This window comes from Semicossyphus pulcher, unplaced genomic scaffold (genome assembly GCF_022749685.1).
Source record: "Semicossyphus pulcher isolate SPU_LCO1_2020_fin unplaced genomic scaffold, fSemPul1.0.p SCAF_17, whole genome shotgun sequence".
Lineage (NCBI taxonomy): Eukaryota > Metazoa > Chordata > Actinopteri > Labriformes > Labridae > Semicossyphus > Semicossyphus pulcher.
In genome coordinates, this window is record NW_027211681.1 from 14,031,022 (window position 1) to 14,050,525 (window position 19,504).

The following is a 19,504-nucleotide window of genomic DNA, read 5'->3' on the forward strand; positions in this document are numbered from 1 at the left end:
GCATTTGCCCCCAAGGATTACATTTCAGCAATTACAGCCTGATTTGTGGCTGCCGTTTGAAGCAATTTTTGGAGCAATTACAAAACTTTTTGTACCTATTAGTCACAAAATATGTCATCATTGGGCCCAGTTTTGAAGTTTCGTTGATACATTGTCATTGAACTTCTTTCCTACAATCAGCTGCTTCACTTTACGAAGATTACACAAGATAAAGCAGGGATAGTAAACCAGTTATTACAATGATAAAAATAGACATGACACATCCATCCGTCTACGTCATGATGGCACGTACCAAACTGACGCAGGTCCAGGCAGAGGTTGGCTCCCTCCACCAGGCTGGTGTTCTGACACATGGACCAGACGTTGAAGTACATGAAGACGGGCAGGCTGGTGAACGCTGTCACTCCGAGCCACACCAGGAAGAACAGGTAGGCCAGGAACATCAGCTGCACACAGAGAGGAGACAGTTTAAAGCTACTGTGAGGAACTTTTTGATTTCGATTTTGTGTTGATCTTGGCGCCCCCTGTGGACAATGGGTTATATCTCATTCTGTACATGCGTAAGAGGTATGCTGTAACAAAAAAAAAAATCCTGCTGTTGTTTTTTAACTGTCAAACTGTGAATCTTTATGTGGACATGTAAACAAAGGCTGTTTCTTCAGAGTTCAGTTAATCTTCTCTTCACACAGACCAGGTGGCAGCGTTAAAATGCATTAAAAACAACTACATAGAAACAACTAATCGCTGAAGCTTCGTCTTTTGAAGGTCATAAAGAAGCATCTGTATTACTGGTTTCGTAACAGCTAAAGACTCAGCTCACAGGAGCTTTGAAGAATCGCAAAGACCTCAGTTGTAGTCTCTTTGGCGACGCCTGTGGTGCAAAGCATTACTGCAAGTGTTTCTGAGCCTCCCTCTTAGCTGACGTTTTTCACTGTTTGTCTGCTTTTCAACCTTAAATCTATTCATTTTTCTCTGGATTTGCTTGTTTTTGAAGATTTATTTTCTCTAATCATCAATCTTTTCTATCTTTGAATACCACAAACATAACAGCTGTCATCAGTGGGTCTTATTCTAAATCACCATTTTGTTAATGCACTCTACAGAAGAAAGTGAGAAAAAAGGCAATTAGTTAAAGCTCCTGTGAGGAACTTTCTGTTTGTGTTGATTGTGGCGCCCCCTGTGGACAAAGCCGTACCTCTTATGGTGGTTTTTAACAATATATCTCATCCTGATTTCTTTAACAGTCACTCAATTTAAAGTTTTTGCCCTGGAAAATTTAAACAAAGGCAGTTAATCGCTTCGTCTGACACGAAGTTGTCGCAGATGGTCTGGTTTGCTTTTGTAGCTCATAGAGAGTTATCAGAATTAATTTCAGTCTGTTTCATAACCAGCGAAAAACTCCTCACAGGCGCTTTCATCCTCCATGTTTATAACTTTGACCACCTTGAAAACAGTTCCAATAAGTTCACCTGGGTTTGACAGAATAAGCAGGTCACTTTAACAGGGCTGCTTATTGAGACATTGTACAATGTTCATTAATCTTCAGCTGCTCTCCCATAGCGTCAGACATTTGAGTCAACAAACTACAATATATTTTATATATTTAGCTGTGGAATATCCCAGCAATAATACTAATATTTTCAACATTTACACTACTATATATTGCTGTAATAATACAGATTTTTGCATAGTTATTTTTGCTTTTTGCTATATATATTGGAGCATAATGTAAATGCACATGTACATTTTTAAGAATTTCTTATTTTCCACGTTGCATAATTTCTCATTACTTGTATCTGAGAATCGGAGCAACTTATTCGGGCAACTTCTCCTGGGGGCTTAATGAAGTTCTGGTTCTGATTTAAAGTTGTCTGATTTATTTAATAAGAACACGCTTTCTTTACAACCTCAACAATGGTGCTTATGAATTAAATTCATTGCAGAGGTCAGGTGTGAAGTTACTCTGTCAGATCATTCACCCTGATGCATAAAAGACATTAAATACAAACGACTATGTGATCTTTATGTTGGATCTCTGGCAGGCCGAACCCGTTTATGTGTGTGTGTGTGTGTGTGTGTGTGTGTGTGTGTGTGTGCGTGCGCGTGTGTCTTCCCTACAGCTGTGACGGAAACGTTTCCTCAGCAGATGTGGTCTAGTCTAACGTCTCTCTCTTTGTGTCCCTCCTCCGCATGAGTCAGAGTTGACTAACAGAGACGTACAGATATGTCCCGCTGTCCAACACCAGCACTGCGTTATATTCATGACAGTACATAGACTTTAAGTAATGTTGTACATCAAACAGTAAATGGATGTGCATTTAAATGTTACCTATTCAGATGAAGGAGAATGATACATGTTGCATTTTACTACTGTTATGTAGACTTATGAGCATGCTTGGTCACTAACGGTTTAAAAATGTGTGTTTAAGAAAGACAAGGATTTAGGGGTGTAGATTCTCTGACCTGCTGTTAATCTGATGTTGGCGTTTGTAATACTTTGAAATGTTTATTGCAGCAGCAGAACACAGCTTGTGTTTGGCGTCTCGGCTCCGACCTCATCACGCCTCTCAGATTTATTTTACATGCAGAAATTTGAGGAGTGATGAGATAATATCTTAAACCCCCCTATCCGGAGTCTGCAGGTGGATGCTGGGGTGGTGGAGGGGCTGAAAGTAAGAGCCCAGTAGTGGAGAGGAAGAGACCAGAATTGTTGCAGCGTAAATATATCGCCACACTGACAGTAAGTGTTTGTCAGGTGATTGTGGAGAGTGACGCACGTCAAGTGTAATATAGTGCAGCTCGAGTTGCCGGCCTCAAGTAGCTTGCAGGCGTCGCTCCATGTGTGTTAACATTACTCAACTACAAAGGGAAAGGTTGGTGTTAGCCGAGAGTTTTAGTGTGCGCTGGTGTTGAAAAAGTTTCCAAATCCACACTTTGATTTTAGTTTTACTTTAATGTCACGGTTAGGTTCAATTTTTAAAACTTTTTTTAAACACTGAAACATTTAATTCCTCTAATTTTGTTATAAACACGACGATATCGTGAATCGGACACAAGTCCGTTTTATTCGGTTTCTCAGGGACGGGGAATCTTTAAACACAACAACAGTAAATATGTTATAATAAGCCAGAGGGCTGATTTACAGGGTGCTGTCCATTACTTTTGGATTTCACGTGGAAAATGACAATATTAATGAGGTTTTCTTGTCAACATGTATACAGTGCATACAGAATGACGTAAGTTGAGTTTTTAGCTCAGTTTGTGCCAACAGTTTTCAACGCTGGAGTGTAATCACAGTCTCAGAGACCACCGAGGAGCACAGCAGAGCGCCACAGGAAGTCTTTTCTACCTGTGGCCAAACGACTGTATAACTCCTCCCTGTTCAGCAGGAGGAAAAATGGATCATGAAGGGACTTTTTACTACCATGTGCAACTTCTGTTATCATGTGCAATAACACTTTCTATATCTGGCTTTATTATGTTTACTAACATGTGCAATAATACTTTCTATATCTGGCTTTATTATGTTTACTAACATGTGGCGACCTGTGAGGACGACCTGTGAGGGCGACCTGAGAGGTCTGCTGTGCTGCCTTTGAATGTATTTTTTTAAGTGCACAAAGAGGTGGGGGAAACTAAGAGAACTGTTGATCCTGATTTTGATTATGATGTTCAAAATTGAAAGCTCATTTCAGTTAAGAATCCTCACCATGGAGACACCAAGACCCACAACATGCTGCCTTTACTCGATTAGACAGCTGAAGAAAGACAGGAAATGTGGGGAAATGTATGTAGTTTTTGGCAAATGTTACACATACAGGGCGGCATAGTGCTTTTGTCGAGAACTACTTTCAGCTGCGGATTAATACGTGTTTGGCACCTTAGTTTGAATTTCCTGCAGCAGGCACTGCATGGAGGAATTGGTCGAAATAAATGACATGTTAGTACACAGAATACACAGAAAACGGACTCTCCATTCATTTGAAAGTGCAACAATACAACTTAAAACTGTCTCATATAACATTAAATCTCCTGGTTACTTACGAATGCAGTCAGGCAGCGTCCGCAGGCGGTGATCTTGAACTCTCCATAGAGATCCCTGATGGCTCCGGTGGTGAAGAAGCCCTCCACCAGCAGCAGCACTCCAAACACAAAGAACCCAGCTGCAAGGCCGTAGATGATGTACTTCAGGATGTCAATACTGTGGAGAGAACACACACACTCACAGTGTCAGTGATTAATTAGTATATAATTAGTGTTTTCATGCTAGACGGCATCTTGTAGTCTCAACATGTATCTTCAGATAAATCAACGTGTTTAATTGCCAAAAACAAGTCAGAGAGAAGTGAAGACGGAGGGAGAGTCTGGAGCACTTTCTCTCTCATGACAAGTGGAAAAGCTGTGAGGTTAGATCACACATTAAACATGGTTGTGTTTTCTATTCGATTATTTCTACTTTCACGTGACACAGTACAGGATGCTCAGTGGCTTTGTGTTGACTGAGAAGTCTAACTCTGAGGGCTTACAGTGGTGTTGAATGGGCCCTTTATATTTACTTATTTATATATTTTCATGTTAAATTCTGCAACTCTTCAGAGACAGAAACTACATTTTGGGTTTGAACTGTCAAAGAGTTTCCTTCAGTCAAATCTCTGAAATGAGACAGGTTATAAGTGTCAAATAAAACTCAAGCGAGCATCACGATGAAACGTTTGACGTTGCATGAATTTTAGTTCTTATAAAATCATTCAATCTTCTCGATTGTCCCTGAATCTGAAATTGTACACTACACATTGAACAACTCACTGTCTCACTCTGGGGCAAAGTCACAAAAACTGTACTTCCTCTAATGGCCACTAGAGGCAGGCTCTAAAAGTGACTCAGTCCCCATAGAGCCCCATGTTAAATGTCCAACTTTACAGCAGAAATGAAGAACCAAAAAACACAGAAATGCTTTGGGTCTCTGTAGCTCAGGGAGAATTTTTATATAACTCACCTGTTTACATTACATTAAGGCTCACAGTTATGCACAGTGGCTGCTTTGAGGGACAGGTGGAGCTGCTAGCTGTCAACTCAACTAACAGTCAGTGACCTTAACCTCTGGCCTGTGTTTGTGTTGTTGGTGCCTTCTGGAGAACTTCTCATGTAAACATCCAAGAAGTGTGTGTTTCAGTGTTTTGTTCTGGTGAGTAAAATCTGGTTTTATTTCATTTATATGTTAGTACAAATTAGCAGTGCCCCGGCAACTGGCTTGTTAGCTCATTAAGCGTTCCTTATAAATTAATAGATTTTTTGGTAACCCCTGTGAGGGAGTCACGATTGTCGTTGGCTTTTGCCTGCAGAAAACACTGCAGGTCGTACTGATGACAAGACCGGTTCTTTAGATCAGCCGGGTCGTTCCGTCTCCCACCTTAGAGTGTTAATAATTAACTATTAATTATAGTTTTAGTTGACGAAAACTCGAAACACTTTAGTCCAGTTTTAGTCAAAATGTTTTCTCTCTTTAAACTAATTCAGTTAGCTGAATACAGGTTCGGCTGTAAAGCGCCGCCCTTTCATTGATTCTTGATTGTTCTCCGCTGGGTAATACAGATCCTCAGCTGAGGTTATGTAAACGTCTGTAACGTAACGTTACGCATGTAATGCCACAGAGCGAAGCCGTGCAGTTACAGTAGCACATACTGCACATTCCTCTCTTGCCTTATTTGCAGCAGCAGGTTGGTTTTTACCGTAAAAACTTTTTATATACTCATCATCGCTTCTCATTTTAACAGTCTGACTGAAGCAGACAGCCGGTGATCCTTTTAGTGCTGAAGAAGCTTCAAATGACGCGTAACACGCCCCTGTGAGCTGTTTTTCTGTGAGAGCACACAGAGCCTGAAGCGATAGCCTGCGTTAACAGAGACGGTTTATAACCACCCCTGTGACACCTGTTGGTTTTGCATGTGTTGTTGTCAAGCTGCCGCTTTGGGACATCATCACCTGTATGGCTGTTTTGGATTGAGGGGCATCTGCATCTGGAATCATTACTTTTTGACAGACAGATTAGACACAGAGTGGGGAAAATATGGATTTTGAAAGCCTGTCCAACCCATCACAAACATTTTATTTCTGTCTCGTTGATAAAAACAAAACATTCGTGTCGTCACAGTTTTTATTATCAAAGATCTATTTTAAGCTCGTCAATGTCTCGTCTTCGTCATGGCAAAAAGGGACAAACTGGGGTATTATGCTAATTTCAAGCTTCATATTTCACTCTGTGATACCTGTGGAGTAGCTCAAAACTCTTCATCACACTGGTGCTCTGAGCAGGCCCTCATACAGCCAGAAACCCCGCCCCCTCTAAGCCCGCTTTCTTCTGATTGGCCAGTCAGCAGCCTGCTTGTGACGTCACAAAATGCAGCATGTAGAAAAAACTGTGTGAAACCTGGTGTTCACAGCAGCCTGCAGGCTGAGCTGAGAAGCCTGGGAATTACTCCGACATACTTTTACCTACAGATTTGAAACTTCACCCACGTTTAGTCTGGACATCCAACATTGTAACATTATATGTATGACTTAAAATGTGAAACAGCATAATACTCCCTCTTTAAGACCCTTACATGTAAAGTAGCTCACATTTTGTCCTGTGATTCTAACTATGATGAGTCTCCGGAAACGTTATGTCTTAGTGCACTGACTCCAACAGACACTGCTGCTTGGAAGATGCAGAATTAACTAAGAAACTGTGTAAAATCCACAGTGAGGTTCTAAATGTTCCTGAGAAATGAAGGTAGAAACAGGTCACTCACATGGTGAACACATCCAGCGTCTCTCCCGGGGCTCTGATGACCTCAAAGTAGTTTTGGAGGATGGTGACGGTGCCGCTCAGAGCCTCGTGGCCACACCCACAGAACAAGGCCACGCCCATGTAGAGCAGGATGGTGGCGATGAGGGAGGCCCAGGGCAGACTGCCGACACATCGCTCGCAGCACTCCTTACAGCCTGCACACAGAGACATGAACAGAATTACAGTGCTGACAGCATCTTTAATATATTCACTGTGATGATTACAGCAGGCGAGAAAAGTATGTGCACCAAACTCAGCGATGCAAGCACCAAACACATGCCAATGAAAGATACACACAAATCCACTCAGAGCGATGAAAGTATTGAGAAACATTTACACTAGTGTTAGGCTAATAGTTGCAGCCATGTTGTTTCCTGACCTTTGAACTGGACAGTTGATTTAAAGGGAACATGCTTTGTGTTTTTTTAAAAACCATTACCGTAAATATTCTAATAGAGGAAGGATCCCCCTTTATCTGGTAGCAACTACAGAACAATCAGAGTTTCAAAGGCGGCCACATGAGTGAGTCATTTTAAAATGGCTGAATTGTTGGTGCATCATTCGCAGCCACTCAACAATTATATAATGAGGCAGGTGCAGAACTCCCGTCAACGTATGCCAAACACAGGAGGGCAAAGAAAAAGTGATCACAAGTTCATCTTAGCAGTAAAGCGTTAAATGTATCTCCAGGTAACCAGCAGGTGGGTGTGACTGACCTCAGTGCTGACGCAGAGGAAACACTTCAACTGCAGTACCATTAATTATACTGTTTGTAATTCACCCGACAAAAAGAGCAAGTTTACGGTGATGTTTGGAAAATATTTGTTAGTATTAATCGTCAAAGTCTCTTTCTTATTTTTTCTCTTTTAGCGCACAGAGAGGTTAAACTGTAAAACTATGCTCCATCAAAACAGATCCGAATATTTTCTTCTTCTCGCTCAGGTCGTCTAATGCGGGTTTCACACTACAAGATAATCAAGCTGGTGTATGACCTGATTCAGACAAAAGTAACAACGGTCCCGATTTGTTGATGGTTCTAAAGATGATCTCTCCGGATGTTCCTGTGGTGTGACGGGTGTTAGGAATGATTTTACTTCCCCTGATCTGCTCGGAAGAACGTCATGGCCACACTGACTTTAAATATTAAACATGTTCAATATTTACAATCTGCTGTCTTGTTGTATGTGGGGGGGAACCCCGAGGACAGCCCAGCACGCACTCTGTGGATCGTCACGTGGAACCAAACGATAGCCAATCAGGAAGCGAGCTGACTGAAGAAGGAAGCACAACAACCGCAGCCATGGCGACAGAAAGCATAAAGTAACACGTACAGCCCGTGTTCGCGGTGTCTCCACCTCTTCATCCACAGTTTGTTCTTTTTTCTTCCTGAATTTTCAGTAAAAAGTCCAAAAAACTATCATCATCAATTCTCCCTGCCCGTCATCCGCCATGTTTGTTTACTCTGAAGTCTCGTTTGAGTGCGAGAGATTTGGTGAGATTTCCAGCTGTGAGAGTGGGACTTAATCTGAATGAATCTGTTAGTGTGTGGTGTGATGTTTGGGTCATATCGCTGCTCTCCACACACTACAGGAACAAACTGTTAAATCTGTTATCTGTCGTCGTGTGTGGGCTCGCTCACATTTTACACATCTGGTAAGATTGTAAAGCTCTTGGGGGCCGGGCTTAAATTTAATGTTAACTTTTTGTCAGATATTGTCACGATTAGGAGACATTGAAATATTGACAGGAGTAGTAACTGAAACAAAACACACTTGTAATAACAAAGAAGTACATTTACTTTGGACTGTATTTTTCTGCCTTTGTTTAACAGATCTGTCCATCAGAGACTCAAATGCAGCAGAGAATCAGAGAAGAGCATGGTGAGTGCAGGGTCGGGGTCACTGGGTTTAACCACTACATCTGACTGTGTTTCAAGCTGCAAGAAATACACATTAAATAATAGATTATTTTTTCCAAAAGGAGCTCTTCATATTGTCTGGTTTCTTGTGCTGCATGTCTTTGTATGATTTCGTTTCCTCATGAAGATAAATACAGCTAAAATAGAGGAGTGCTTTGAGTCTTCTTTGCTTGATTGACAGCTGTCTCAAACAATCAACTCTCCACTAAACACTAGTATATAAAAACACATTTAAATAATACTATATATTTTTTGATTTGTCTTTTATTTTCTGGTGATACACATGACAAGTCAAAAGTAAATCATCACAGACAGGACATAACGATGAGCACAAAGATATCACATTCCCAGTTTAACCAGAGCTCTGTTAACGAGTTGTTGGTCTTAATGGGTGATTGGTCATGCTCCTGAAAGTAACTGTGCATCTTTGTTTCAAATAATCAGTCCCTCCAGGATTTTCTCTGATTGTGGCACCTACAACTCCTGATTTACAGCAGCTTTTTAAAAAAGCAGTTCAAGTTGTGATCAGGCTTTTTTTTCTGTTACCACATTACAGTCGGACAAACACTCCAATCAAGCATCTATGGGCTGAGCGAGCTGTTTGTCTTCTGGCATCACTTCCGGTCGATTTCTGTCTCAAAACAACAAGTTTCCTTCCACTGCGTTTGAACGCTCGCGTGGAGGGTCCGCCACGTTCAAAAGCTCTGAGTGTGGAGGGGGAGTGGGTTGGTTAACCCTCCACCTGCGAGTCTGCACCGACTGATCAGGTGCAACGCTGTGTTACGATCATCATGAGATAAGGGCGTAAATTAAAGTTCTGTGTTGTTACCTGTACAAACGAGAACTGCTTTATTAAACATGAAAAAATAAACTGACATCAGCGTCCTAAAGTTAACGTTATATTTAGGATCTAATAAACCGTTTTCTGGTCTAGAAACGACACAAGTGAAAAGTTTAAAGTGTTTTATATTAACAGGAACGGCTGTAAAAACTCAACTTAACATCAGAATGAAAAATATATTTACAAATATGAAATAAGAACTCTGCCCCGCTTACGTAGCTTTTGTTGACATGTAACCACGGTTACACACATTTCCTGTCTTCGCCAGAGTGAGGGAAGTTCGTCTCAGAACTCGTTCCTGTATTTAATCCCTTCACCTTAACGAAGGGTGCTCCATCATCATCCATCAGCTGCGTCTGTGACGTCTTACCGGGTTCACTTAGTGATGAGTGAAACTAAAGTCAACAGCCATGAAAAGCTCATGTCCCACTGCACTTGCACATTAAATGCCATCCATATGTGCAAAAGAGAATCTACACGTTATTGATTACATTTACGCTTAATGTAAAAAGCAGTACGTCTCTATCCTGCAGCGTTCCAAACATGTTAAAGAAACAGTACAAGATGTCCTCCGATGTTTATACTACATTGCAGGGGATCAATGACTGAATATCAGTGACGTGAGTTTGGTGACGTACGTGACGTCACGTGAGCGGGGAAAAAAAGTGATGATTGGTGAAATTGGTTGAATTTGAGTGAATTCTCGAGGACGCAACATCACAACTTCCTGGAGGGACTGAATAAAGTTTGATGTTTTTATACCATAAAGATCAAAGTTATCACAATACATGGGGAACGTTTTCCTCCAAATCTCGTGAATATTACAAACCAGTTCACCTCAGGGCTTTATGACCTCAGAGACGTGGAAAATACGCTCAAATTGAAGAATCAAATGTAAAACATTGAATATCGTTTGAAACACACACACAGTCATGTGGAAGAGGCCGTCTGAAGGTCGTGTGCCGACCAAAGATTTGACCCTTCTTAAACTGCAGAGGTGTGAACTAGTGACGCACTGAAGGCGTAAACAGCCAATCAGCTCCTAGAAAGAGTCGCCTGTCAATCCAGTTTGAAGGCTGGTTGAAATGAAACCAAAAGAAGTGACAAATTTGACATTTGCAGCTTCATTTAGAGCACAAATATAAAAACCAGCAGCGTGAGTCAGGAGAACAAAAGGATGGAAAGTTTTGTTTTATAACAACTGAAGTCATTTCATTGCTTAAAATCGTGCAATAGTGATGTTTAAAAGTCAAATTCATTGGTATGTGTTCAATCTGTGGCTGAGAGACTCCTTCTGAGGAAATGTGTCCGTTAACGTGGAATTTGGGAAAAAAAGAAAAAATAGATTTCACATGTTTAATGAAATAAACGACAAATAATTTAAGTAGATTTAAACTCAAAGATCAAGAGAAATTAACTAATTGAATATAAAAAACAACATAAATATAAACGGAAATAATAATAAACCAGCAGCACATGCACACACATACACACACACACACACACACACACACATACACACACACACACACACACACACACACACACACACACACACACGCACACACGCACACTCTAACATAAGCAGACATGCAGCTACACTTGAGCCAACATGTAGACACAACGCCACTCCTACAGAAAAGATAAAGAGAATCACACACACACACACACACACACACACACACACACACACACCGCTTCCCTCCTTCACCTCCTTGTCGCACAGAAATGGGGGGTTTGTTTGTGTGTGTGTGTGTGTGTGTGTGCGTGAGTCATCGTGCTGCTCAGGTTTAATTGACCAGCCTTGTTGCCATGCCAACAGGGGTGTGGCAGGAGCCCGCTGACCCACTTTGCCTGTAGCGTTGTCATGGCAACAGCGCGGCTCTGCTCTGCGAGTGCTACAGTCACACACACACACACACACACACACACACACAGACACGCTCTCACACCGTCTGTTCTCGTTTTCATTATCGTCTCAGTTTGTGAAAAATCGTCTCTGAACATTTTCAATTTGTTCCCCGTCAAAATAAGAGCGCGTAACGGAGGAACAAAGATGGCCGCCGTGCCTGGTAGGAAGGTACCATTTTGCACCGTCTGACTCCATTTAATAAAACATGCATTGCTAATGTGCTACATGCTAATTTTGGTTGTCTATGCACTCTCTCACACATAAGGAGGAGATTCAGACGGAGGCACAGAGAGAAGTGAGACATAAATGTGTTCTGTTGTGTTTCTGACAGCGTGTGTGTGTGTGTGTGTGTGTGTGTGTGCGGGTGTCTGTGAGCGTGCGTGTCCTGAATTTCAGCCAAGTTATAATCCTCGTCATATTTCCATATTTGGGCTTAAACGCAGGAAAGACCCAGTGACCCGGTAAAAACTGGGACAGGATCAACACAAAGTGCGACGGCGTACGTGTGAGGCTGTTTTCTTTGTTTAAGACGAGGTGCGTGTTTCAGTCATGGTGTGAAAACAAGCTCCTATGTACTGTCCCATTATCCACTATAACTGTACTGCAGCACTGATAATGGATGGATCATTATCGGATTCATTGTTTAGTATTGTTTTAAAATGTAGCAGCTTGGTAGCATTCCCTGTTAGCATTCAGATATCTTTATATGTCCTAATATTTATTTGCAGTTTCCCTATACTATGTGATTTCTGACCTTCTTTTCTTCTATTCTTGTTTTTTAGCTCCATCAATAAAACCTGTCTGTCTTTAAAGGTTGATGGACGGTGAAAACAGCGGGGTTAGCTAGAAAAGAAAGTCCAGGACCCTGAAAATGTCTGATAAGCTTGTGCACATGTTTGTAAAGAAAACAGAATATTTGATTATAAGTAAACAAGTATCAACGATAACATACAAAATAAAAAGGGAGCATTAACTTGAGTTCATTGTTTTGTAGTTTTTTGGGGAATATTCTTTTTAAGTGTTCTTTTAAATTACTAAGAACCTTTTTTTAAAAAAATTATTATTTATTATAATACTGTATTATTTGCTGCTTATTCCTTTCTATTGGGCTGAAAAATTGTTATAGTTGAATATGTGTGATACATTATGACAATGACTGTATATAAAGATGGATGACGCGTCTCCACGTCCTCTTGTTGTACAAAAATGAAGCCAAAATACTCCCGGAGAGTGAACTGGTGGAGCCGAAGCTTTGACGTCCTGCCCCTTCCTCTATCCGACACACACCTTGACCTTGTGGCCTTGGCGTGTTGGAGCCCTCAGGTGGGCTCAGTCTGCAGCAGAACAGCTTCTTGTGTCGGTCTGAAGCAGATATTCACGCTTATGGAAAGTTCAATGACTGTAGTGTTAGTGTTAGTCACGTCTCCTCTCACCGTTCCTCCTCTACTCTGCTACTCGGGAACAGAACGCAGCAGGAGCCCCATTTGTCCACAGAGCTGTCAATCATGAGGTCACACCCCCTTTTTGCAGCATCAAATAACTGATTAAAAGCAAACTTGTGGGAAAAATGAACACTTGGACATAAATCAGCATGATAAGAACTAACTATAATGACAGAAACCATGTTTGAAAAAAATGTATTTGACGTGTATTTTGATTTTATAGTTTGACTCATGTCCCATCTGTTAACATGGAGGAGGCGGGCTTTATGACCTATACTGCAGTCAGTCAGCAGGGGGCGATAGAGAGGGTTTGGCTTCACTTTAAGGGAGCTGTCATGTCGGCCATCTTTTTATACAGTGTGTGATAATACACAAATTAGAAGTTACACATTCATTTTGAAAATGTTGGTTTTGTCGTCCTGGTCAGGTCGTTCATTTTATACATTCTTGCTTATTTCTGTTCAGATGAACTTAACTTGAATTTTTGTCCAGCTAACATCCCGGCCTGAAGTTGTGATCAGTCCAACAGGGAAGAAAGTATTTTGCCCATAAAGTTTGACTGCGGGATCATTTATTCGAGTTGGTTAAACACTGACAAATATTCATCCTCCCATTTACGCCTGAAGCGTCATTACATGTGGATTTAGTGGAATGGACCCAAAATAAACTGTGATTTTATTTTGCAGGTTTGATGCTGCCGAAATAACTACATCATGACGAAGAAAAAAAACGGTCAAATTCATGCTTTTCAGATCTGTCTGCAAAACGAAACGAGCAAACGACTCTTATTTTTTTTGGTTGAAGTTTGGTTTTAACATCGAACATCTGAAGTCAGACAGGAGAATCTCAACGCTGGAGGTCTCTGTCTGATAAGTGTCATGCAAATTCTTGTTAGAAATTCAACATGAGTAAATAACGTGAACTGTGCGGCGCCTGGAAGCAGCTAGTGTCTTTGCATTGATCCTGTATTTTAATGCACAGCGCTCTGCTTTTGGTCCAAAATTACCCGTTTTCACAAGAACTTCCAAACACAAAGTATGTGATGATAATGTGATGGACAATGAAGTTTGGTTATTAATGATCTAATATCTTTCCTAGCTCCATCTAAAAGACCAAATTTGAACACGTTGTTTGTGATCATTGTTTGTTTTCTGGCGGTGGTTCACAAACAAACATTTTTCAGCTCTTCAAACACACACTCATACTTTCACGTTGAGTCCTGTTGCTCATTAGGCAGCAATTTGGACGCCGCTGTCTAGCCTGATTGTCCAAAAGACAACGTAGCTGCCGTGTGTGTGTGTGTGTGTGTGTGTGTGTGTGTAACAGTGTGTTAGCTCTGACAGAGGATTACTAAGGTCGCTCTCACAGACACAAACAGAGATAGAGAGAGAGAAACACACACATTCATTGGCCTGAAGATGCACTCAGGAGTCAAAGCCCTGTTCTAATGGAAAATGACAAGTTCAGCCCCACTGCACCATTTAGAGAGCGGAGCCGTCCAGCGCAGCGAGTCTAACCCAGATAAACATAAATCTACTTGAGCTCTGACGAGAGTCGAACTGACATCATCTGCAGGTGAGTTTTATCTTCACACTGTGGTTATTAAAACAATGACGGACCTATTACTTTGTGTTTTTCTGTAGCAGGTTCACAGAAGTTTTTTTTATTTGGATTATATATATGTATACGTTCTGTGTGACACACACAGTTAATGGTGGAGGCCTCTGCTGGCGTGGCCTCCTGAAAGGATTCTCCAGGCTGCCAATCAAATTGTGTGCTCATCCAGAAATCCCTCCCTGCCTCTCCATCCCCCTGTCCACGCAGTCTGAGCTCTGTGATTGGACGCCACGGAGACACGAACTGTCTCTAACTTTATTATTTCTTTATACTGTATCTGTACAGAACATTTAATGAGCAGCTGGGGTCATTAAAGTAGGAGGCAGGGGCGCTTCCAGGGGGTGACATGGGGTAGCATGCCCCCCCCCATGAAATCTGATTGGCCACCCTGTAACCCTAAACTGTGATTGGCTATCCAGCCAGTCAGAATCGGGACTTTAGTTCAAACCAACTTATGGGGCTCTGTTGCAACAGGCTGCTGGTAGCTTTTGAAGTGGCACATATTTATTTTGTTCGTACTTTACACTCTGACTTTCAGATCTTTATATGTAGCTGCTCTGTGATACTTTAATGTTAGTAGATGCAATAAGTGGACGCAGAAATGGTACATAAATGCTACATGAGCGTGTGCCACCCCTGCTACAGTCAGAGCCCCAGTTGGGCCACCCTCGGTAAACAGACGCCACGCTGGGAGTTTTTGTAATGTAATTAATGTTACATTAAATGTGTATCTGACGATAATTTCCAGTTACATACGCTCCCCACTTGAGTTTACCCGCAGCAGCTTAGGATCAGTGCATAAGAGTTGACTTTAGGCTGTATAAGAAGTGGCCGCAGCCATCCTCCTTTTGAATCCTCTAGTGTGCCCGGATAGCCACGCCCTAATCTTCCCCTGCTTTATCGTCAATTTTACTGTTATTGGAACCATAATTTGATCAAGGAATTTTTTAGGTAAACGTTTCCTGAGGTGATAAATCAAGAGAGACGTTGAAATACAATCAGACTTTTATCCAGTGGAGTCGCCGCCCTGCTGGACACTAGAAGGCACTTTTGTATTTGCATCATTGGGCTGACAAAAATGGTTCATTGCCAAGAAACTGCATTTTAAATAATTAGCAAATTAGAGAAGAGTCAGTTTATATATTTAGTAACTTTGTCACAAAAAACCCTTAAAAGCTCTACCACATTTTTTATTTATGTTGATCAGTTTGTTTGTGTCATTGAAAGTCTGATTACACGAGTGGGATAGACGGTAATTGCGGGAGCACACTTCCAATATTTCTAAGCAGTGTTGCATGTGTGACGTCCACGGTCGGCTCCGGTTGTAACTCTTGATTTTCCTGGCTGACGGTCGCTTTCCTTTTTAGCCTGATTTTCACTTCTTGTTGAAGTTGTATCTGTAGTCATCCATCTTTTCTTTGTTTGTTCAGCCATAGTAGATTACTGTTTACTCGCAACACTTGCAGAGAGCGGAAAAGCAGCCGCTTAGCTCCGCCTACCCTCTCTGGCAGACCAACCACTGCTGGCTGATGGAAAACGTGTCACTAACTGGGCACCGCTTGGGATTTTTTCCGCGAATGTCGCCACAGACAGCCAGTCTGTAATTCTGCAAATGCAAAGGCTTTCATCAGTGGGCCACAGGCTCAGTCACCATTGTGTAACCTCATTCGGCGATAGATAGAGACTTAACAGACAGTTATTTAATGAAAATCTTAGAGATTATATCTAACTTGTTTGAGATTGTGGTGTCAAATTTGGAGGATAATGAAGATGATACAGATTAAGATGATGATGGAGAGAATATCTGATCCAGCTACATTTAAACTGTACGTTTGTATCATGAGCTGAGACTAAACGACGACTGATTTGTGTTGTGACGGTTGTTGTAAACTTTTTGTATCCATCCGATTGTTTATTCTTAATGTACGGATATGATTGTGTCTGAATTGTCTTCTTCTCGGTGTATTTAAACTATAAACCAAAGATAATTAAATGTCTTTTTTCTATACTGATATTATTCATTAGTGGTTGTTGTGTCATAAATCCTTAGCACCTGCTAGTAATCCCCCCCCATAGCTCCCCAAATGTAAATATCCAGTGCCTCTACTGTTGATGTAAAATAAGAATTACAAAGGGCTTTATGTTGTGCTCTTTTATGTCGATGGACGGAGCTGAATAATAAGAATGATGGTAGCCCACGCATCGCAGACATCCTCAATCTGTCAAAGAGGAGATTAGCCGTCATCTGGCTCGAACAATGGACGAGCTGAAAAATGTATCTGTAACTGTGATATTTACAGGAGGGCCGTCCGCTCCGGCATGCATTTGTGCAAGAGTTATGGTAATTATGAGAAAGCAGATGCAGAGCAGCTATAAAAGAGACAGAGGGAAGCCCCGGTGAGACCAATCACAGCTCAGTGATGGATGCTTCTCCGACAGGCAGGCGGGCTGTAAACAGCAGAAGTTATTGCAATATTTAATCGGCTGTTATTTTGAAAGGGTGTACTGTTGGTATCTGCCTCAATTACATGCAACAACGTGTTTAAATTAACTGTTGTGTTTAACAGGAATTTTGTTATTTTTGAACATGGGCCACGAGTCGGTCCTGTGGAATCTGTACATGAAGGACCGCTCTTTAATACGAGAAGTCTTCTGGTTTCCATTTATAGTACTCCTGAATAGTGTTGACCAATCACGTATCAGCAGGCTTTGGTTTATGCAGGAAAAACGATGGCGGTCACCTGACGATGGTTTAGCTTCTTATTAATCTCTATAAACAGACATCTGCTGCAAGTTCAGCTAACAATCTGCTCTAGAGCAAAGTTTATAACATAAACAATATGTTTATAACATAACAGATTTAAGCGTTTAGATTTCCCAACTTCCTTGAATGCATCATAAATGATGGCTCCGCCCTCCGTCTCATGTTAAAGTAGTGTTCTTCTCCTCTTGAGGACAGACCTGACAAAGCTTCATGTTGTTCCTAATCTGCATCATGATGTTGTAATTTCACCAAACTGAAGAGCCGTTAATTAAAGTCAATCACAAGAAAAGCAACTCTTCTTCAAGGTAATTTTTTTTTTTTTCAATGTTGGTGTGTTTGAAGAGAGCGATGTAACGTCTCGTTTCTGGTTATAAAAAATCTTCTTCCTCTGTAACAAAAAGGTCTCTCTCTGCAGGATCCTTTCTGTGATGTTGTCAGACATGTAGAACAACAATCTGAGCCTGTCAAATGATAAACAAAACCTTTTAGTGGACAGAATTTGATTGGGTGCGATTGCCCCAAAGGATTACATTACAGCCTTTACAGGACGTCTTGCGGCTGCCGGATGAAAAAATCTGTTTGATTAATTACAAAACTTTTTGTACGTTTAGTCATTTACTAATTACAGCAGTCAACTGGAGAAGCAACGTTAAAAAAACTGCTCATCAGAAAGCTGATCCAACTACATTTATTTAAGACCAAACATGAACAGCCCACAGGGGTTTGCATGTCTCTTACCAGTTCTGTTGTTGACTCACGACAATAGATAACAACTACAGTGAAGTCAGTCGATGTGCCCATGAGTGCTACAGCTGCTTTCATTTATACGTATCTCAGTTTCTTTACCCTATTTTATCTGCTTCTTAATGTAAAAAGTTTTTTTATTTTATTTTATTTTTTCTTCTTTCTTTCTTCTTCTATACTTTATTAATTAATCCCCGAGGGGAAAATCAATGTTTCACTCCGTTTATTAGAAACATGCCACACAAACATAGATCCGAAACACAGGACTCCATGGACATGCATTAATGCAGAGATGTCAGAGTGAGGGGGCTGCACGTGGACATGCGCCCCGAGCAGTTGGGGATTTGGTGCCTTGCTCAAGGACACCTCGACAGGGCTCAGGAAAGGAACTGGCACCTCTCCAGCTACCCAACTCCACACTTGGTCTGTATCGGGACTTGAACCAGCCACCCTCCGGTTCTCAAGCCTAATATCTACAGATTGAGCTACTGTCTATATATATTTTAAAAATCTAACTATATGTGCATTATTGTTCTTTTATTTTATTCTTTTATTACTCCAATATGCATCAGTGGATCAATGGACTGCAGCTGAAGAAAAGCCTTTAAACATGATGTCTTTCAAAAAAAAAAGGAATTAAATAAATGTTTTTAAAGACACACGTCGAATAGGTGTTTTGTAGGCTTTGTAGGCAAACTGAAACAGGATGTACTACAATAATTATTTTTTGTGTGATATAAACAAAAAGGAAAGGAAATCCACCTAACACACACACACATATATATGTATATACTGTACATGAGGTGTGTTTCCTTTCAGCTTCCTTCTCATTACACACAGGTCTTCAGAACAGCACTCAAAGCGAGGAAAACCTGTGAAACACCATTTTTAGATCATCACAGGACTCTGAAAACGCTTTCATCCGAGCTATTCAACCCCTCAGAAAAAGAACACATATAAGGCCTTTAAACTAAAGACCAATTTACAATAAATTCTCACATTTAAAACGAGAACCCTGCAGAGATAGCCTCCATAACCAGAATTCATTTTTCCCTCAGTGTAAATGGAGACGGTGAACCACTCCCTTCCTCGGCTGAACGGCAGAGAGAGACAGACTGTAGTGATGATGTCATCCTCAGACGAATGTTGGAGCGGCTCCACAGACGGTGAAAAACTGGAACCACTGCCAGGACGCTATGACAGCGGCCTCGCTGACTTTTCACTGATATGGGATGATTTCCTGATTCGCACAGCACAGAGACAGCGCACAGCTTAGCTCACGTATCGATCCAACACGTCCACTTATTATCCACGGCTTCATCTTGGTGTTTGTGTGATTATGAAATGTAGTTTCCTGTCTGTGGATGAATAATTAAGAGTGAGCGTCTAAAAAAAGATAACATCTGAAAGAGCTCCCTGAGACAATGCCTCGTTCTG

The 19,504-nt window shown here is 41.2% G+C and overlaps 1 protein-coding gene across 1 annotated transcript in view; it reads right to left on the reverse strand.

Annotated features, from left to right (window-relative positions):
- The window catches only part of LOC138595342 (neuronal membrane glycoprotein M6-a-like), a 43,126-nt gene that overhangs the window by 13,518 nt on the left and 10,104 nt on the right, over positions 1 to 19,504 (reverse strand). Inside the window, exons 2-4 of the mRNA XM_069666717.1 lie at positions 6,792 to 6,984; positions 4,045 to 4,201; positions 293 to 446 (exon numbers count right to left, since the gene is read on the reverse strand). Coding sequence (XP_069522818.1) covers positions 293 to 446; positions 4,045 to 4,201; positions 6,792 to 6,984 — 504 coding nt within the window. The remainder of the gene's footprint in view (positions 1 to 292; positions 447 to 4,044; positions 4,202 to 6,791; positions 6,985 to 19,504) is intronic.